Source organism: Haliotis rufescens, unplaced genomic scaffold (assembly GCF_023055435.1).
Source record: "Haliotis rufescens isolate VD_foot unplaced genomic scaffold, xgHalRufe1.0.p SCAF_42, whole genome shotgun sequence".
Lineage (NCBI taxonomy): Eukaryota > Metazoa > Mollusca > Gastropoda > Lepetellida > Haliotidae > Haliotis > Haliotis rufescens.
Window position 1 is genome coordinate 1,140,411 of NW_025964135.1, and position 18,248 is coordinate 1,158,658.

General features: G+C 42.5%; 1 protein-coding gene across 1 annotated transcript; it reads right to left on the reverse strand.

Moving 5' to 3' along the window:
- Positions 1 to 845: 845 nt before the first annotated feature.
- Positions 846 to 17,897, reverse strand: LOC124116471 (serine--pyruvate aminotransferase-like). The gene is made up of 12 exons (XM_046477815.2): positions 17,603 to 17,897; positions 14,995 to 15,073; positions 14,028 to 14,141; positions 11,484 to 11,548; positions 10,828 to 10,928; positions 9,482 to 9,552; positions 8,646 to 8,730; positions 8,085 to 8,180; positions 6,946 to 7,015; positions 6,164 to 6,259; positions 5,141 to 5,223; positions 846 to 4,118 (listed from the first exon to the last, which is right to left on the reverse strand). Exons 1-12 carry the CDS (start codon positions 17,858 to 17,860, stop codon positions 3,974 to 3,976), a joined length of 1,263 nt encoding a protein of 420 aa, XP_046333771.2. The 5' UTR covers positions 17,861 to 17,897; the 3' UTR covers positions 846 to 3,973.
- Between the last annotated feature and the right edge of the window lie 351 nt (positions 17,898 to 18,248).

Sequence of the window (18,248 nt, forward strand, 5' to 3'; positions counted from 1 at the left end):
TACCCAACTCGGACATATACCAACTGGAGCCGACCAGTTCTTGTTTTATGCCCTCAATGCCGAGCCGCCAGTCTGGGTAACAATAACCGTCTTTTAACGTCTTTTGGTAGGATGAGTCGGGATCGAACCACCGACCTTCTACTCTCTGTCAACGGAGCCATTCTTGTAGACACTTGGATCCTGCTTGTGGTGTCACTCCTGCATCTTTGCAGCCAGGACGGTTGTGTGATGTTGGAATGATGTTGTGATGATGTTGTGATGATGTTGAGAAGCGTCCCTACTAGCTCAAAGGCAGGTGAGGACCACCACAGTCTTTTAACCCCGAATTGGTCTTCAAAAACCCATGCTTGTCCCAAGAGGCAGCTAACCTTAGAAATGTTGGGCAAGCCCATTTTATGCCCAGGTGGGTATTACCCGCATATTCTCACGATCCTGCTGTCAATTACCTGTACCTTTTCTCCCAATACCGATTGTCAAATCTCTCCCGATTTTGGATGCGATCCTTTGGCCATCACGTTTATCTGCGTTGCCCAGCTACATATATGGAGAACAATTCGCTAGACACTTCCCTCTAAAAAATAATATCATCGGATTTATGACGTCATCAAGTTCTGAGCCCATGTTTGAATCTCCAGAAATGATGTCATGATAGAACAATGTTTTACCGTGAAATAAACAATGCTTTGCTCTTTATTGTTTTTTGCAATTTATCACGTAGCTATTTAATATTTACAGATAAACATAGAATACAATAAAATAAACTGCCATACTCCTTGAAAAGTAGTTTTGCCTTTCAACAAATTCTCAGTTTTAACTTCACTTGAAAAAACAACAATTAGCATGCCACTATAATCATCATTTATTGTAAAAATAACATTATATTCAATATAGCTCATATAACCAATCATATGAATCAACAACATCTAAATACACAGACATTAAAGCACCTGCAAAATATATTCCAAATAACAGTAATTGTATAAATAGGTCACATGATCCCAGCATTCAACAAGCACACATTGTACTCTCCAGGTAACCACAGTTAGCATCAGTAAGCTGGCAGCTATGTACCCATTGAATGGATTTGTATAAGTGAGTGACGGAGTAAGCTTTAATGCCAATGTGATTGTTCTAGCCATTTCACAGCGGGGACACCTGGGTTTTGTACATTGAATCCATGTATAGGTACTGAACATGTGGAAGTTTCTCAATAGCCCTTCGTTTACACCAAAATCACCCGAACAATAGGTTAGGACTACAAAAAAGTATCTTGTTTCTGGTCTTTGGTTTGGCCAAAGGGAAGCAACCACTGGACCAGCCCCGAAGTTGGTTGGTTGGTTGGTTTGACGCGGTCTGTAAATAATCGAGTCTGGACCAGACAATCCAGTGATTGATATCATGAGCATCGATCCACGTAATTGGGATCGATGACATGCATCAACCAAGTCAGCGAGTGACCACACGATCGTATTAGTCGCCTCTTAGGACAAGCCCCAAAGGCCCTATAATCTTAACACACACACAACCTCCACAGACACAGGCACATGTACACTTTTTGGGGGGGTAACAGGTTAGAGTTACCTGCCCTTGGTCAAATACCTGAATTTACAGTGTCTTACAGAACGCAAAAATGAAGCCATACAGCTAAACATGATCCTCTGTCAGTTCATTGTTAAATCCAATGAAACACACCCATGTCACCATATGTTACCAAAGCCATAAATCTATATGAACTACAACCTTTTTCTTTTAAACTCCTTCCATACCCCTGCTTCTTGAGCATTTCTACTTTAGGGACTGACCAATTGGTATTCTTTCATTTTTGGAAAGGGGGGGGGGGGGCTGGGATTTTGTATGGAGATCAGGTACTTTTTCAGCTTTGGCTGCATAACCAGATTTATTTAAAACTATGAGCCTGAAGATTTTTAAAGAAAATACACCTTGCAACAATGTCATTTTTGTGGCAGGCAGGCCATAATTATTTTTTTCCAGATTGTTCAGGGACAATGTATTTTTGGTTCTACAAAATCCCAGGCCTCCACATCCCCTTCCCAAGATATGATGTGGTCGGTCTATCATCACAAGCTGGTTTGGTTATGTTGACCTTTTCATTGAGCAAATATTTATAGAATAGGTTATGATTCATATTAATTGCTTCACCAAAGGTTTTGACAAAAAGTTTCCGTGTGGGTGGTAAAAAAACAAACAAACAATACTTTAAATTCCAAATATAGTATTAATGAATGAAAAAACAATGTGACAATGGCGGAACATTGTTGGGTGTTGGTAGCAGATGGCTGGACACATACTCCGTATTCTGTCAACATTGTACCCACCAACTCATGTTAGCAGCACAACATGGAGATGCACCAAGATCTGATTTTAATGAGATCGATCAAAAGACATTATACTGTTTTAGATTGCTCTGTGTAGAAGGTCTCTTGGCCATGTGACAATATTGCTAAACATCAGATTTGGTAAACACAGGTATTTGGCTAAAATGTCAAAAAGGCTGACTATTGAATTTGTTTAATATTCAGTTACAGTTTCACGGACATTTTACATAGCTGACTCATGAAGTGTACGTCAATCCTTCTCATCGAGCTACAAACACAAATGTGTCAGTTTGTAAACAAAAAAGATACCACATCATCAAGAAGTCGACTAGAGCTGTCTCCCTTACTCAAAATATCTACACCCATTTTCATGAACACTAGTGTTCCCAAACAATCAAAAGAAAATAATGCAAAAAAAATATGATGCATATAACTGATTATGACAATTATGACATAACACAGGAAATTAATACTTTCTACTCAGTTGTGACGCAGCACCTGTGTGTATATACCCTGTGGACAAAACGAAGAGGCAAGAGAGCAGATTCCTATGGGCAGCTACATTGACGTCTCACTCTGTGACACTTTCACTGATCCTGCTTACATTTACAATCTTGACACCTTGCACTCACTGAACTATCTATGAGTTGGTTGTGTTTGCGAATTTCACAAGTTTCCATGTTCACAATCTTCACCCCTAGACCTCCTACGTGAACTGGAGGTGTCTCAGAAATGTGAACAGAAATGTGACTCTGGTTCCATGTAACAGTGCCATGTAACGGTTCCATGTAACGGTTCCATGTAACAGTGCGCCATGTCTTAGAGGCATGCAGCTGTCAGCCAGGGTAATGTCTGCATACAGAATGGTACTTGAGGTACATTTCAGCATACAGAATGGTACTTGAGGTACATTTCTGCATACAGAATGGTACTTGAGGTACATTTCTGCATACAGAATGGTACTTGGGGTACATTTCTGCATACAGAATAGTACTTGGGGTACATTTCTGCATACAGAATAGTACTTGAGGTACATTTCTGCATACAGAATAGTACTTGAGGTACATTTCTGCATACAGAATGGTACTTGAGGTACATTTCTGCATACAGAATAGTACTTGGGGTACATTTCTGCATACAGAATGGTACTTGAGGTACATTTCTGCATACAGAATGGTACTTGAGGTACATTTCTGCATACAGAATAGTACTTGAGGTACATTTTGGCATACAGAATAGTACTTGAGGTACATTTTGGCATACAGAATGCCTCTCAGGGACATTTCTGCACATAGAATGGTACAAGGGGTACATTTCTGCAAACAGGATGACACTAAGGGACATTTCTGCATACAGAATGGTACAAGGGGTACATTTCTGCATACAGAATATCTCTCATGACCTACAGTGCAATGACCCTGTTAGCTGTACTATACAACACAACATTTGCTAAGGACACTTCTGTTATTTATTGACAGACAGAAATGTCCCTATCAAATGGTGATTGGTATATCTCAGGATAAGGACGCAGTACGAAATGAAACACACAAAAACGCAATCAGGAAAGTGCACTTCTCCCAAATATTTGTTTCTGTTTCCCTCTGTGGATGAAATGCATGTATCGCGTTGTGACTACGTTACTTCCTGCATTGCTTCAGGGCCTCCTCCAGGGCGCGCAGGACGAGACGGACGTTGTCGGGGGTACAGTTGTACCCCATCACGCCAACTCGCCACACTTTCCCCGCCAGACTCCCAAGACCCCCGGAGATCTCCACTCGGTAACTGAAGAACAAGACATGAGTTATAAGATTGTGGGTTCGAAATCCTGTTTCACCCCGATAATGTTTCTTTGTTTGTCAGCACCATACCCGTGCTCGTGAGTTTCACTAAAGTGGTAAATGTCCGAGACCTGCATCACTTCGGGCTTTCCTCCCACATTAAGCTGATATGCCACTCACTCCCTCATGGTTTGAAGGACAACATATATTTATAAACTGATCTTCTCCACTTGGTAACAGGGGAATAAGACCTGATCCATGGTTTGAAGAAGAAACTAATGATGGCTTATCAACTTAGGATAAGCATTTCAAATTAACTTAATTATTTAAGATGATAGTTCAAAATATTACTGGTTGCTGCAAATTTTTGTTAATTTTTTTTTCATTTAATGACACTCTCAGCAATATTCCTGTTCCTGTTGCCTTTAATTGATCGAACCAGACAAACCAGTGGTTGATATCATGAGCAACGATTCATGCTGAAGAGGTACGATGGCACACAATCAACCAAGTCACAAGCCTGTCCACTTAGTCCATCCATATAGGCAGTGTTTGAAACAGAAGTTAAGAAATGTCATGAAAATGTCCGTATGCTATTTGTCTCCAGTAATATCACTGTGAAACCCACCCACTTAGACCAAGGCCCTGCAATGCCCTGAAACCCCAGCTACTCCTTGCATCTCCGAGCTGCATCCTTTGACTGGGCCAGGATCAAGCGTCTGCATGAAGGCCCGTGGCAAGAGGATTTCATGTCGGGCCGTAGTTTCAAAGTTGTATGGGTCCTTATGGCCAGCCGTAAATTTACGTGTCAATTTATTTGTCACTATAAGCTGCAGTTTTTTAAATGAGGGACTGAAGGGTTTAGTCAGGGTCTGCAGCTTCTAAAGTCTGTGGGTCCTGATGGCATCCTGGCAATATTGTACATTTCAAACCAAACACTGCATATAGTCGCCTCTTACGACAAGCATGGGTTGCTGGGAGCCAGTTCTTGCGTCTTGGATAACCGGTGCCCAGTATAATACTCACTTCTTCATGGCGTAGTCTGCCACATCTTTCCAGTTGACTCCGTCGGGCACCTTGATGGCATTCACACAGGGGTTGCGGACATTCTGGCAGAGGAAAGTACACTTTGTAACCATATGAACTAAGGCAGCATAGAATCCTTCATGGAAAAGGTCCTTAGCATCAAAATAAAAAACATAATCTTTAACCCGGTCTTCGCTTTAATATAAACTGGATTATCCCATTATCATCCTGAGGTAACAGTCAGTTGAGTAGCTGTTCACTCAACCATGATGTCTAACTAATGGGAGGTCATTCCCCAAGGGCTCCATTCCACGAAGTGATCGTAACACTATGACTGTTGTAAGTCTATGTTAAAGTATTGGAGTTACGATCGTCTTATCACTACGACTGTCACATGTCTATGTTAAAGTATTTGAGTTACGATCATCTTATCACTACGACTGTCACATGTCTATGTTGAAGTATGGGAGTTACGATCGTCTTAGCACTACGACTGTCACATGTCTATGTTGAAGTATGGGAGTTACGATCGTCTTAGCACTACGACTCTCAAATGTCTATGTTAAAGTATGGGAGTTACGATCATCTTAGCACTACGACTGTCACATGTCTATGTTGAAGTATGGGAGTTACGATCGTCTTAGCACTATGACTGTCACATGTCTATGTTAAAGTATGGGAGTTACGATCGTTTTAGCACTACGACTGTCACATGTCATTGTCTATGTTAAAGTATGGGAGTTACGATCGTCTTAGCACTACGACTGTCAAATGTCTATGTTAAAGTATGGGAGTTACGAACGTCTTAGCACTACGACTGTCAAATGTCTATGTTAAAGTATGGGACATGATCGTCTTAGCACTACGACTGTCAATGTCTATGTTAAAGTATGGGACATGATCGTCTTAGCGTTATGATCGCTTTGTGGAACGGGGCCCCGAGTATTAAATGGTCAGTAACAATCAATTTAACCCTGAAACATCAAATTCAAGTGGAGTTGTATGTTTGCTTGTGTTTCTGACCTTGTCCTTCACCAACAGCTCCAAGCCCAGTTTCTCCACGCCTTCGTGCAACATCTCCGCACACTGCTTGTGCCGCGCCCAGCTCGCCTCCAGACCCTGGGAGCACGTTCATAATAATAATCTCTCGTCACTATTGCTTTGTTTGTTTGTTTGTTTGTTTAACGCTGCACTCAGCAAAATATTCCAGCCATATGACAGCGGTCTGTAAATAATCGAGTCTGGACCAGGCAATCCAGTGATTGACATCGTGTGCATCGATCCACGTAATTGAGATACAATGACATGCATCAACCAAGTCAGCGAGTCTGACTATCTATCCAGTTAGTCGCCATACATAGTCTATTGCTAATCTGTATGATGAAACATGTTCTTGTTAAACTTTTTATGTTGACCCCAAATAAGGCAACACACTCTACCAACTCTAGACCAGCTGACAGGTAACTACTATTGGAACTAAGAATGGGGTGAGAGTGGGTGAGAGTGGGTGAGAGTATGGTTTAACACTGCTTTTAGCAATATTAAAACAATACCACTGCTCAGGACACCAAAAATGGGGTTCACACATTGTACCCATATGGGGTGCCCCACAACCCCTGGAGAGATATAAGGTTTTTTAAACCCTAAATATATTCTTAAATAAACGCCCTACTTGGATTGGCAACAGTTTGTATAAATATTCCAAATCAATATACAAATACGCAGGGGCTGAGGAGAGACACCAAATAACATGAAGTTGTAATTCTAATTATATTTTATTTTTTGAGTAACATGACCATCCTTACCTCTTCAGCCAGTCGTGCAAGGCCCTCCCTCAGTGCATAGAAGCTGCTGATGGGGCCAGTATGATGGTATCTGAAATATTATAATAACAACAATGACAACAACAAGGCAAACAGTGAGCACTTCTACCCCCAACTTCAACTCCCATCATATTTCTCAGTTCAAAACATGAAAAAAGCAACATTTTCTCAGAAAATCCATTTATTGAAATCAAACTTTTCTCTGAACCTGTCCTATTGGTATAGAAACTGTACCCCCAATTAGAAAAGAATCCATGAAGCAATTTTTAAGTTAAAGTAAAAATTATTATAAGTAAAAAAATGAAAAAAAAGCTATATTTTTTCAGAAAATCCAAATATTGAAATGAAACTTTGCACTGCACCTGTCCTATTGGTATACCCAACTACAAGCCAACCAACCCAACCACTGGCCAACCAACCCAACTACTGGCCAACCAACCCAACTACTGGCCAACCAACCCAACTACTGGCCAACCAACCCAACTACTGGCCAACCAACCCAACCACTGGCCAACCAACCCAACTAGTGGCTAACCAACCTGACTACTGGCCAACCAACCCAACTACTGGCTAACCAACCCAACTACTGGCCAACCAACCCAACTACTGGCCAACCAACCCAACTACTGGCCAACCAACCCAACTACAAGCTAACCAACCCAACCAACCCAACTACAAGCCAACCAACCCAACTACTGGCTAACCAACACAACTACTGGCCAACCAACCCAACTACTGGCCAACCAACCCAACTACTGGCCAACCAACCCAACCACTGGCCAACCAACCCAACCACTGGCCAACCAACCCAACTACTGGCCAACCAACTCGACTACAGGCCAACCAAACCGGCTACTGGCCAACCAACCCGGCTACTGGCCAACCAATCCAACTACTGGCTAACCAGCCCGGCTACTGGACAACCATATCGACTACAGGCTAACCAGCCCGGCTACTTGCCAATCAACCGGGCTACTGGCCAACCAACCCGACTACTGGTCGACCAACCCAACTACTGGCCAACCAACCCGGCTACTGGCCAACCAATCCAACTACTGGCTAACCAACCCTAGTACTTGCCAACCAACTCGACTACAGGCCAACCAACCACGGCTACTCACCTTCTTGGTCCTGCGTCACATCCCCAGTAGTTGGAGAGCTCGTTAGCATCAAAATAGTACGACCTCACTTTTGTCTTGCGGTTCTGTATTTTCTCTCTGGAACAGAACATAACCATGTGCGTGAAGTCGAGGGATTCAGTTAGTTGGAGCCTAGGGACTCATCTCGGGCCCCTGGGCAATCCTGGCAAGAGTGACATTCGCGTGTCTGTTTACTCAAGTTTAGGATATAGATATACAACTTGCAATTTAGACCCCAAATTACACGCAGAAACTAGCTCAGTTTTGTGAGTCAGTATTTTAGATATATACCTCTCAAAAAAAGTTACACAATTCATGATATTATCATATTAACTGAAGTCATATTAAAAAATTGGGTGTACTCTAACATCTTCTGAGTAGAATATGAAGCGTCCGCAAGTGATGCAGGTCTAAGATGCGTGCGTGCGTGCGTGCATGCGTGAGTTACTTGGGATCTATTCTCTCCCTGGCTCCACACAGCAAGTGTTCAGGTTACCATGGTTACCACTGTTTCTGTGAATGTCCTGGCAGCTCTATACTAACCTGGCCTTGTCAGAGAACGATACTGGCGCGGCTCCAGGTGGAGCACTCAGCACCTTCTGTGAGCCGGAATACAAGGCATCAATTCCTGGAAACAATCACGTCACCTTCAGATCTTGACTCAACCAATAATGTGAATATACAGAATAACAGAAACTAAAATTCCATGACAAAAAATGTGAACCACAAAATATCTGCTCACCCGTACAGTTGTGACAAAACATTACATAAAGGTCATAATAAACAGGTAAACAAGAATAAGTAATGGGTGGGATAAAAACATATTTCAAAATAATCAGCACTAGCAGAGCCAAAAAGGAAAATGAAAGGTATTATCTTTTGTTCCACAGACCACAAACTTGTGTTGGTTTGTTGTTTAACGCCACACTCAGCAATATTCCAGCTATATGACGGCAGTCTGTAAATAATCGAGTCTGGACCAGACAATCCAGTGATTGCCATCGTGAGCATTGATCCACGCAATTGGGATCGATGATATGCATCAACCAAGTCAGCGAGCCTAACCACCCGATCCAGTTAGTCGCCTCGTACGAAAAACATAATCGCCTTTTATGGCAAGCATGGGATTCAGAAGACCTGTTCTACCCCGGATCTTCACGGGTCATACTTGTGGTGTGGATTGGGTGGTCACAATGGCCGACAAGTGCTGATGGTAATGATTGATGCTCATGCTGTCAATCACTGGTTTGGTTAAGTTCTGATCAATTACATATTGCCAAGATATGACTGCTGCATATCTCAACAGTCACCCGCTCACTCTTCAAACCAACATTTCTGACCACTGCACACTTCAAGATTCACTCCCCCGTCACACTTACCCATCTGGTCCATGAGGATAGGGACGCCTCCCATGGCGGCAACAGAATCCACCACCAACAGACAGTTGTATCTGCAACATCACCGACATTAAAGTCACGCACACTCAAACCCATTCATAGGCAGATCCAGAGGAGGGTCCGGGGGGGGGGGGGGGGGGGGGGGTCCAGGGGGTCCGGCCCCCCTTTGAAAAACCCAATGTAGTATGTTGTAGGCAGTAACATTGATGAGAGAAGATTTTGATATTTTGGACCCCTCCCTTTTAAAATGCTGGATCTGCCCATGACTGACTTCAGTTGAAAATGCTCAGATTAATTCTTGTGTCAATGCAAAGTGTTGCGTGCACTATTGATTCAAAAGGTAATACAGATTTCTCTTTCAACAATATTTCAGTTTCAGTTAAATAACTACTGGTCAGTTAAGTATGGGAGGAAAACCGCAAGTGACACAGGTCATAGAGTGAGTGAGTGAATCATGTTTTACGCCGCAAATAGCAATATTCCTGCAATATCACGACTGGGGGGGGGGGCACTGGAAATGGGCTTCACACATTGTACCCATGTGGGGAATTGAACCCTGGTCAATCATGTGATGCGCAAGCACTTTAACCACAAGGCTACCCCACCACCTCAACACAGGTCACGACCGCCTCCGTGGTCTAGTGGTAGAGCGTCCGCCTGGCGAGCAGGAGGTCCGGGGTTTGACCCCCGGCCGCGTCATACCAAAGAGACGTTAAAAGATACTTGTTGTAACCCTGTCTGACGCTCGGCATTAAGGGGCTAAAACAAGGACTGGTCGGCTCGGATTCAGTATACTGTGTCTGAGTGGGGTATTCATGTTAAACTGCGGCATGGTATCTCAGTGGGCTAGCACTATAAATCGGCATCAGTCCGGACTAGTACAAGCAGCCACACAAACACACACACATACATGCATGTCGCTATATAAGTGCAATGATCTTGGACGCGACCTTAAACCCCATTCCACCTCACCTCACCAACACAGGTCATAGATATACAGCATCACTTTGATGGAACCCGACCAGGGGTCACTGTGCAGATTCCGGGTTAGAATAAGTTCACAGGGAGGGGTAACCCGATGGATGGTGTGGTCAGACTAGGCAGTTGCTACATTTTGCTTGCCACATCATGATATAATTTTATGCGGATTGGCGTAGTACCCCTAACGTCTTTACTACTCCTGGATCGTAGCTCATTCATATCAATGATTGGATTGTCTGGCCCAGATTCCATTAATTGCCGGCAGCTGTCATATAACTGTCATGTTGCAGAGTGGGGCGTAAAACAACATACAGTCCCTCCTGACTGGTTTGCCGTCTACAACTCACTTGTGACACAGCTCCCCGAGGCCCTCCAGGGGTTGGGCTGTGGACCCTGATGACTCCCCGTGAGTTATAAACAAAATGGTCGGTTTCTCAGCCTTCAGACCCTGAAAAAATTGAAATAAATATAATATAATTGACCAAACTTCTCAACATATGTTGAAACACCATCAATATCCATCTGATTGTGACTTGAAATAGAAAATTACCTGGCAGACACTCATGCATCTTCAATATCTCCAGGTCTAGCAATAACTGGAGGGGGAATTTCAGGCCAACAGTCTGTCACTTGTAAGACTCTCGCAATGTCTTGTGATTTTTTTATGATTGAAAAAAGTAGGTTACGGTTATCCAATCAAAACGAATAAAATGAGGTCAACCTTGTACGACACGTTACGTACAGATTTAGTATCTTACCCCCTGTATCTTCACCACGTGGGTAATATCTGTATATATTGCAATATTGTAATATCTTACCAGCTAATAATCTAGATCAACAGTTCCTGATTCACAAAACGAGTAGTACCGTAATAGTAGTAATAGTGGCCGACACGGTTTTATTGTGTAGGTGTAGACAGTTCTTGACATCACAAATTGATACGCTCAGTGCAACATTTGTCGTACAGAAGAAATGTACCACACTCTCATACTGACATTCTTACCTCCTCTATTTCACCCAATGTAAACACCTCTCCCATTGGTCGAAGCAGTTTCTTGGCTACGGACCCTAAAAGAGTCACACATGTCACTCAGGCATATGAAAGCATTCACCAAAGAAACTTGTTAAGTATTTTGTATATTCAAGAAACTAAACAAACAGCTTTTACAACACGTTGTCTCGTACTGTACATATAGAATACTAATAAGCTCCCGTGTAATACCAATTTTATGAAACAAGTGAATAGTTCTGGTATCTGACGAGCGAAAGTTTCATAAAGTTGGTTTTGCATGGGAGCTCATTTAGTATTTTGTTTATTACTTGCCATTTATGTTTTTAGAATTATACTGTTGAGTGTGAATAGGCTGACATACATGATTCACAGCATAATCGGGCCTTGCACCTCAAAGTTTACAATCATGTCACAATTCACGTAATGACGTAATTTGTGGAATTTTGTTGCAAGATATATTGGCGAAACAATGCCATTTTACGTCAGCCTAGCAACAAGGTTGCTGGGGTCATCGAGTGTGCATAAGCTCGGCATAATACAAGGACTGGTCAGCTCAGAATCAGTATAATGTGTCTATGTGGGGCATGCATGTTAAACTCATCTCATGCTCCGTGCACTGTAAGAACTAACTGGTGATTGGCTAGTCGGGCTCAGTGATTACATTTGTTTGTTTGTTGTTTAAAGCCGCACCCTGCATTATTCCAGATATATGACAGCAGTCAGTAAATAATCAGTCAGTCCATTGATTAATATCGTTGGCATCGATCTTCACAATTGGGATACAATGACATGCATCAACCAAGTCTGTGAGCCTGACCACCCGATCTCGTTAGTTTGTTTGTTTGTTTGTTGCTTAAAGCAACACTCTGCAATATTCCAGCTATATGACAGCAGTCTGTAAATAATCGAGTTTTGACCAGACAATCCAGTGACTGACATCATGAGCATTGATCTACACAATTGGGATACAATGACAAGCATCAACCAAGTCAGCGAGTCTGACCACCCGCGATCTCGTTATTCCCCTCGTTTGACAAGCATGGGATGCTGGAGACCTATTCTCTACCCAGATCTTCATGGGCTCAGTGATTACACGTCATCACACTCGTGTAATGTAAGAACTAACTCGGGATTGGGTGGTCGGGCTCAGTGATTACATGTCATCACACACGTGTAATGTAAGAACTAACTGGGGATTGGGTGGTCGGGCTCAGTGATTACATGTCATCACACACGTGTAATGTAACAACTAACTGGGGATTGGGTGGTTGGGCTCAGTGATTACATGTCATTACACACGTGTAATGTAACAACTAACTGGGGATTGGGTGGTCGGGCTCAGTTATTACATGTCATCACACACGTGTAATGTAAGAACTAACTGGGGATTGGGTGGTCGGGCTCGGTGATTACATGTCATCACACACGTGTAATGTAAGAACTAACTGGGGATTGGGTGGTCGGGCTCGGTGATTACATGTCATCACACACGTGTAATGTAAGAACTAACTGGGGATTGGGTGGTCGGGCTCGGTGATTACATGTCATCACACACGTGTAATGTAAGAACTAACTGGGGATTGGGTGGTCGGGCTCAGTGATTACATGTCATCACAGGTGTAATGTAAGAACTAACAGGGGATTGGGTGGTCGGGCTCGGTGATTACATGTCATCACACACGTGTAATGTAAGAACAAACTGGGGATTGGGTGGTCGGGCTCGGTGATTACATGTCATCACACACGTGTAATGTAAGAACTAACTGGGGATTGGGTGGGTGGGCTCAGTGATTACATGTCATCACACACGTGTAATGTAAGAACTAACTGGCGATTGGGTGGTCGGGCTCGGTGATTACATGTCATCACACACGTGTAATGTAAGAACTAACTGGGGATTGGGTGGTCGGGCTCGGTGATTACATGTCATCACACACGTGTAATGTAAGAACTGGGGATTGGGTGGTCGGCTCGGTGATTACATGTCATCACACACGTGTAATGTAAGAACTAACTGGGGATTGGGTGGTCGGGCTTGGTGATTACATGTCATCACACACGTGTAATGTAAGAACTAACTGGGGATTGGGTGGTCGGGCTTGGTGATTACATGTCATCACACACGTGTAATGTAAGAACTAACTGGGGATAGGGTGCTCGGGCTTGGTGATTACATGTCATCACACACGTGTAATGTAAGAACTAACTGGGGGTTGGGTGGTCGGGCTCGGTGATTACATGTCATCCCACACGTGTAATGTAAGAACTAACTGGGGATTGGGTGGTCGGGCTCAGTGATTACATGTCATCACACACCTGTAATGTAAGAACTAACTGGGGATTGGGTGGTCGGGCTCAGTGATTACATGTCATCACACACGTGTAATGTCAGAACTAACTGGGGATTGGGTGGTCGGGCTCGGTGATTACATGTCATCATATTTCAGTCACAGCCTGGTCAAGATTTTATTTTTTATGGGCCATGGTGATACATATGGCATACTGACGACTGGGATAGACAACATGGCTCCTTACCGTTTCTATCAACCATTTCAGCAAACCTCAGCCCCCATATCCCGTTCTCGCAGACAAGTGCAGTTTCACCTTGTTCCAGCAAGTTGACGACCATGGCCTCCATTGCAGCATGGCCTGACAACACACAAAACAGATCATGTCTTGTCCTTTCAAATCACAGCACAGCGAGGGACAGCAGGAACAGGCTTCACATGCAGTCTCACATGGTGGATATAACATGTATCCCCTACTTTTCCTGCTGAGTATAACCTACTACTTTGTACTAGTGAATAACTGATGTATGTAATACGTGAACATTACACAAACAGCCATGTCTCTCACTTAACATAGGGTGCAACATGTGCCATCGACTTGCCTATCAGGCAGTGATATGGTTTGCCAGTCCAAGACAAGTTCTGCAGTAAATTTTTCAAAATTCTAGGGTAAAATTGCCACAATTGTGTGGCTAAAATTACAAAAATGCTGTGGTAAGTTCTTCTATAAAACGTAACAGTTTCCCCCTCAAATATTAATACACATTCACTTTTTTTCTTTTAAAATTTTAATCTCTTGCATTTTGAACATTTCCTTTTCATTGAGATTCATAATGCCCTTTTCAATTTCTGAATACCAGGATACCCACAATTATTTTATTACTCATATGATGCATAGGGCGTGTTAAACATGTTCATAACCCTCGGTTATATTTCATCAAGTTTGTTTGAATTTTATATATTAATAAACGTCGTCACAAGGAATACTGTTAGTGTTAGGCACCAGGAACATGCCATTATGATTTTAACCATTCCACTGGCACTCAACTAAGAACCCTGTGGAATTTGGAACTCTGTTTTAATACCCACTTACTCAGTGTTCAGCTGATGGAGGGCAAGATGTAGTCCTGGAAAGTTGTTACAAACAAGGAAGAAATTGTTGTCCATGAAGTTTCATGTTGTCACGTAGTTTGTCAAGAGTTATTTCCCCTTACCTGTTCCTGAAATTGCAAATGTCCAGCTGTTCTTAGTCTGAAAGGCGTACTGGATCCCTGCCTTCACTTCATCCATGATCTGCGGAAGTAGATTAAATCTTGAGGGGACACGTATTGATAGAACCTGAGTAGAACATTGATTGACAGGTCAGTTCAGATACTCGTTGGATCAGACTCGATTGTTTACAGACAACTGACGTCTCATGGCAGGAGTGAGTGAGTGAGTGAGTGAGTGAGTGAGTGAGTGAGTGGTATCCCTATTTCATGGATCGATGCTCATGATGTCAATCACTGGATCGTCTGGTCCAGACTGGATTATTTACAGTCCGCCATCATAGAACTGGAATATTGCTGACTGCGGCGTAAAACAACAAACAAAACCATGGTAATACAAAATCTAGCACTAGCAGGGACCATGGCTAAAAAAAATTATGTCTTTTACTTTACAGATTTGTAAGCTTCTGCAGAAGAAATAAACACAAAAAATACTTCACTGTCAGTTTTGGAAAATAAGCCATAAGAAAGAATATGTTTTTAACTGGTCTAATATGAAAGGTGCTATGTAGTGATCTCGAACAAGTCATAGGTGTATATGGTATATAATACATAGATTCAACATGTCTCATGGACATTGTTGAACAAAGTAGTACACTGTGTATACAATATTTACATGATAGGATGTCAGTTTTCCAACATGTTGCACAACGTGATACTGACAAAATAGAGACAGCTGGATACATCACTTATATCACAGTTTTGGCGGTCACATACTATCTCCACATACTATCTCGTTAAATGTTGAGATTTCAGCTGTTACATGGGTGCTATTAGAGAGCTCAGGGACCATTTCACACAGTGATCGTAGCACTAGTCTATGTTAAAGAAGGCCTTAGTCTATGTTTAAGTATAGCAGCTGTGCTGTACTTGCTTATGAAACCTCAATATTATGGCCATTAATAGCATGGTTTTGTATTCTGACTTTTTCTGAATTTATGCATAATATTATCCACATTTGAAAATCAATACAAAGATAATAGATGAAACAGATGGTTGCTAAAACAACAGTCACAATCAATTCTTAAATGAGATATTAACATTATGTACAGCCTCTTTAAGGCTGTGGATGAAATGTACAAGCTTCAAAAATATTTACCCTTATATTAATAAAGATGACTCCCTCAATAGAATCTGATCTGGCATGGCCATTTTATGCACAGGTGGGTATTTCCCGCATATTCTCACAATCCTCACGACAATTACCTTATCTTTTTTTACCAGTACCGATTGTCATATCTCTCCCGCTTTTGAATGGATCATTCGGCCATTGTATTTATCTGCGTTGCCCAGCTACATCTATGGGGAACAATTCACAAGGCACTCCCCTCTCAAAAATAACGTTGTCCAATATAAGACGTTATCAAGTTGCGAGCGCATGTTCGATTCTCCAGAAATGACGTCATGATAGAACAATGTTTTATCGTGAAATAAACCACAATTAATTATGTTTATGGAATTTGAGTCAACAAGAACTTGATAAATGTCAATAATCAAGACAGGCCATAGTTTCCATGATGTGTGTGCATTGTTGTTTTGTTCTTGATAGTTATAGTACAACACAGCCAAGCTGGTGGTGGTAAAGGTTTATAATAAATAGCAAATTAATTACAAATAAATACATTTAAGTTCTCTTGTTCTTTGCAAGACCACATCTCTGCCCAAGAACCCCCTCCGTGGTCTAGAGGTAAAGTGTCCAGCCGGAGAGTGAAAGATGCGCGGTTCGATCCCTGGTTGGTCATACCAAAAGACGTTTAAAGATGGTACTTGTTGTTACCCTGTCTGGCGTTCGACATTTAGGGGCTAAAACAAGGACTGGTTGGCTTGGAGTCAGTATACTGTGTCTGAGTGGAGTATTCATGTTAAACTGTGGCATGGTATCTCAGTGAGCTTGCACTATAAATCATCATCAGTCCGGACTAGTACAAGCAGCCACACACACACACACGTGCATGCACGTCACTATATAAGTGGAATAATCTTAGACGTGACATTAAACCCAGTTTCACCTCACCTCTGCCCTAGAAAATAAAACCCAAACTATTAAATCAAGTACACCTTGTTAGTCAGATGTATGTTCAGATGACTTTATCATCAATTAGTTACATTATAAAACGGCTTAAAATATAGCTATGACGTCACTTTATTGTTTCCACTGTCGATTATCTGTAATGAATTAACAGTTTTCTGACCTACTTCCTGCAATGCAAAATTTAAGCTCATGCACTAATTCTTAGCATGTGAGTACACAGTGGTAGAATGTGTATTTTACTAAGAAAGCGGTGTCCGAAATATAACATTCATTACATCTCAGCGTGTCCATTACAAATGCACTGGCTACAACGATCAAATTGCACAAGTGTTTTTTATCAGCACGTCTGAGAATTAGTTCTTTCACGCTTGTGTCTGATAGCACCCACGCGCTTCAGGCGCTCGACACGCAAAGAACACGTTTTTTCGTCACCCCCATTCACAAATCCCCGTAACACAACCGCGAACAGTGCACGATTGAGAACATATGGCTGAAGTTGACAACACGTGACGGGTGAATTACCTCTGTGAATTCCGGATGCAGGTGGCCCAACATTGGTAAGGCATTCGCTGCCAGTATTCGAGGGGGGCAGTTAGAAGGGCCGGGACCCATCAAGGTCTTGAAGGGGAAATTCATGGGTCGGAGCAAGGACTCCGGAGGAGGAGCTAGCGTCGCCATTGCTGCAGCTGATCTCATAAACGCTTGACTGTTCGCGGAGATTCTAAGCAGACTTTGCGCTTCAATCAGTCTAAGGCTGGTCGATAAAATGCGCCGTGCCATCACGCCGACAGGTACGGTTTGTATAGTGAGCGTGTTTAGCACGGTGAAGACTGAAAATGCTTCCTGTGAAATTTCGTTTACATGTTTAGCGTTGTGTTTTAATGTCAATATCTGCGAGAAGATTGAGACTGCGTGCTATTTTGGAGATGGTCACATAATAAAGTGCATGTAAGCATGCATTCAGTAGCCCCCACCCCCAACACTCCCCCACCCCACACACCCTTATCACCTGTGGTTGACAGCGTGAGCAACGACAATCTAGGCATGTCATGAATCACAACTTTCCGATCGTAATTAAACAGCTCTTGCTGTTAGCTCCATTCTTCCCTGACTACATACAACGCTAACTCTTTGGTGTTAGCAACTATATTGAGTGAGGCGGCATTGT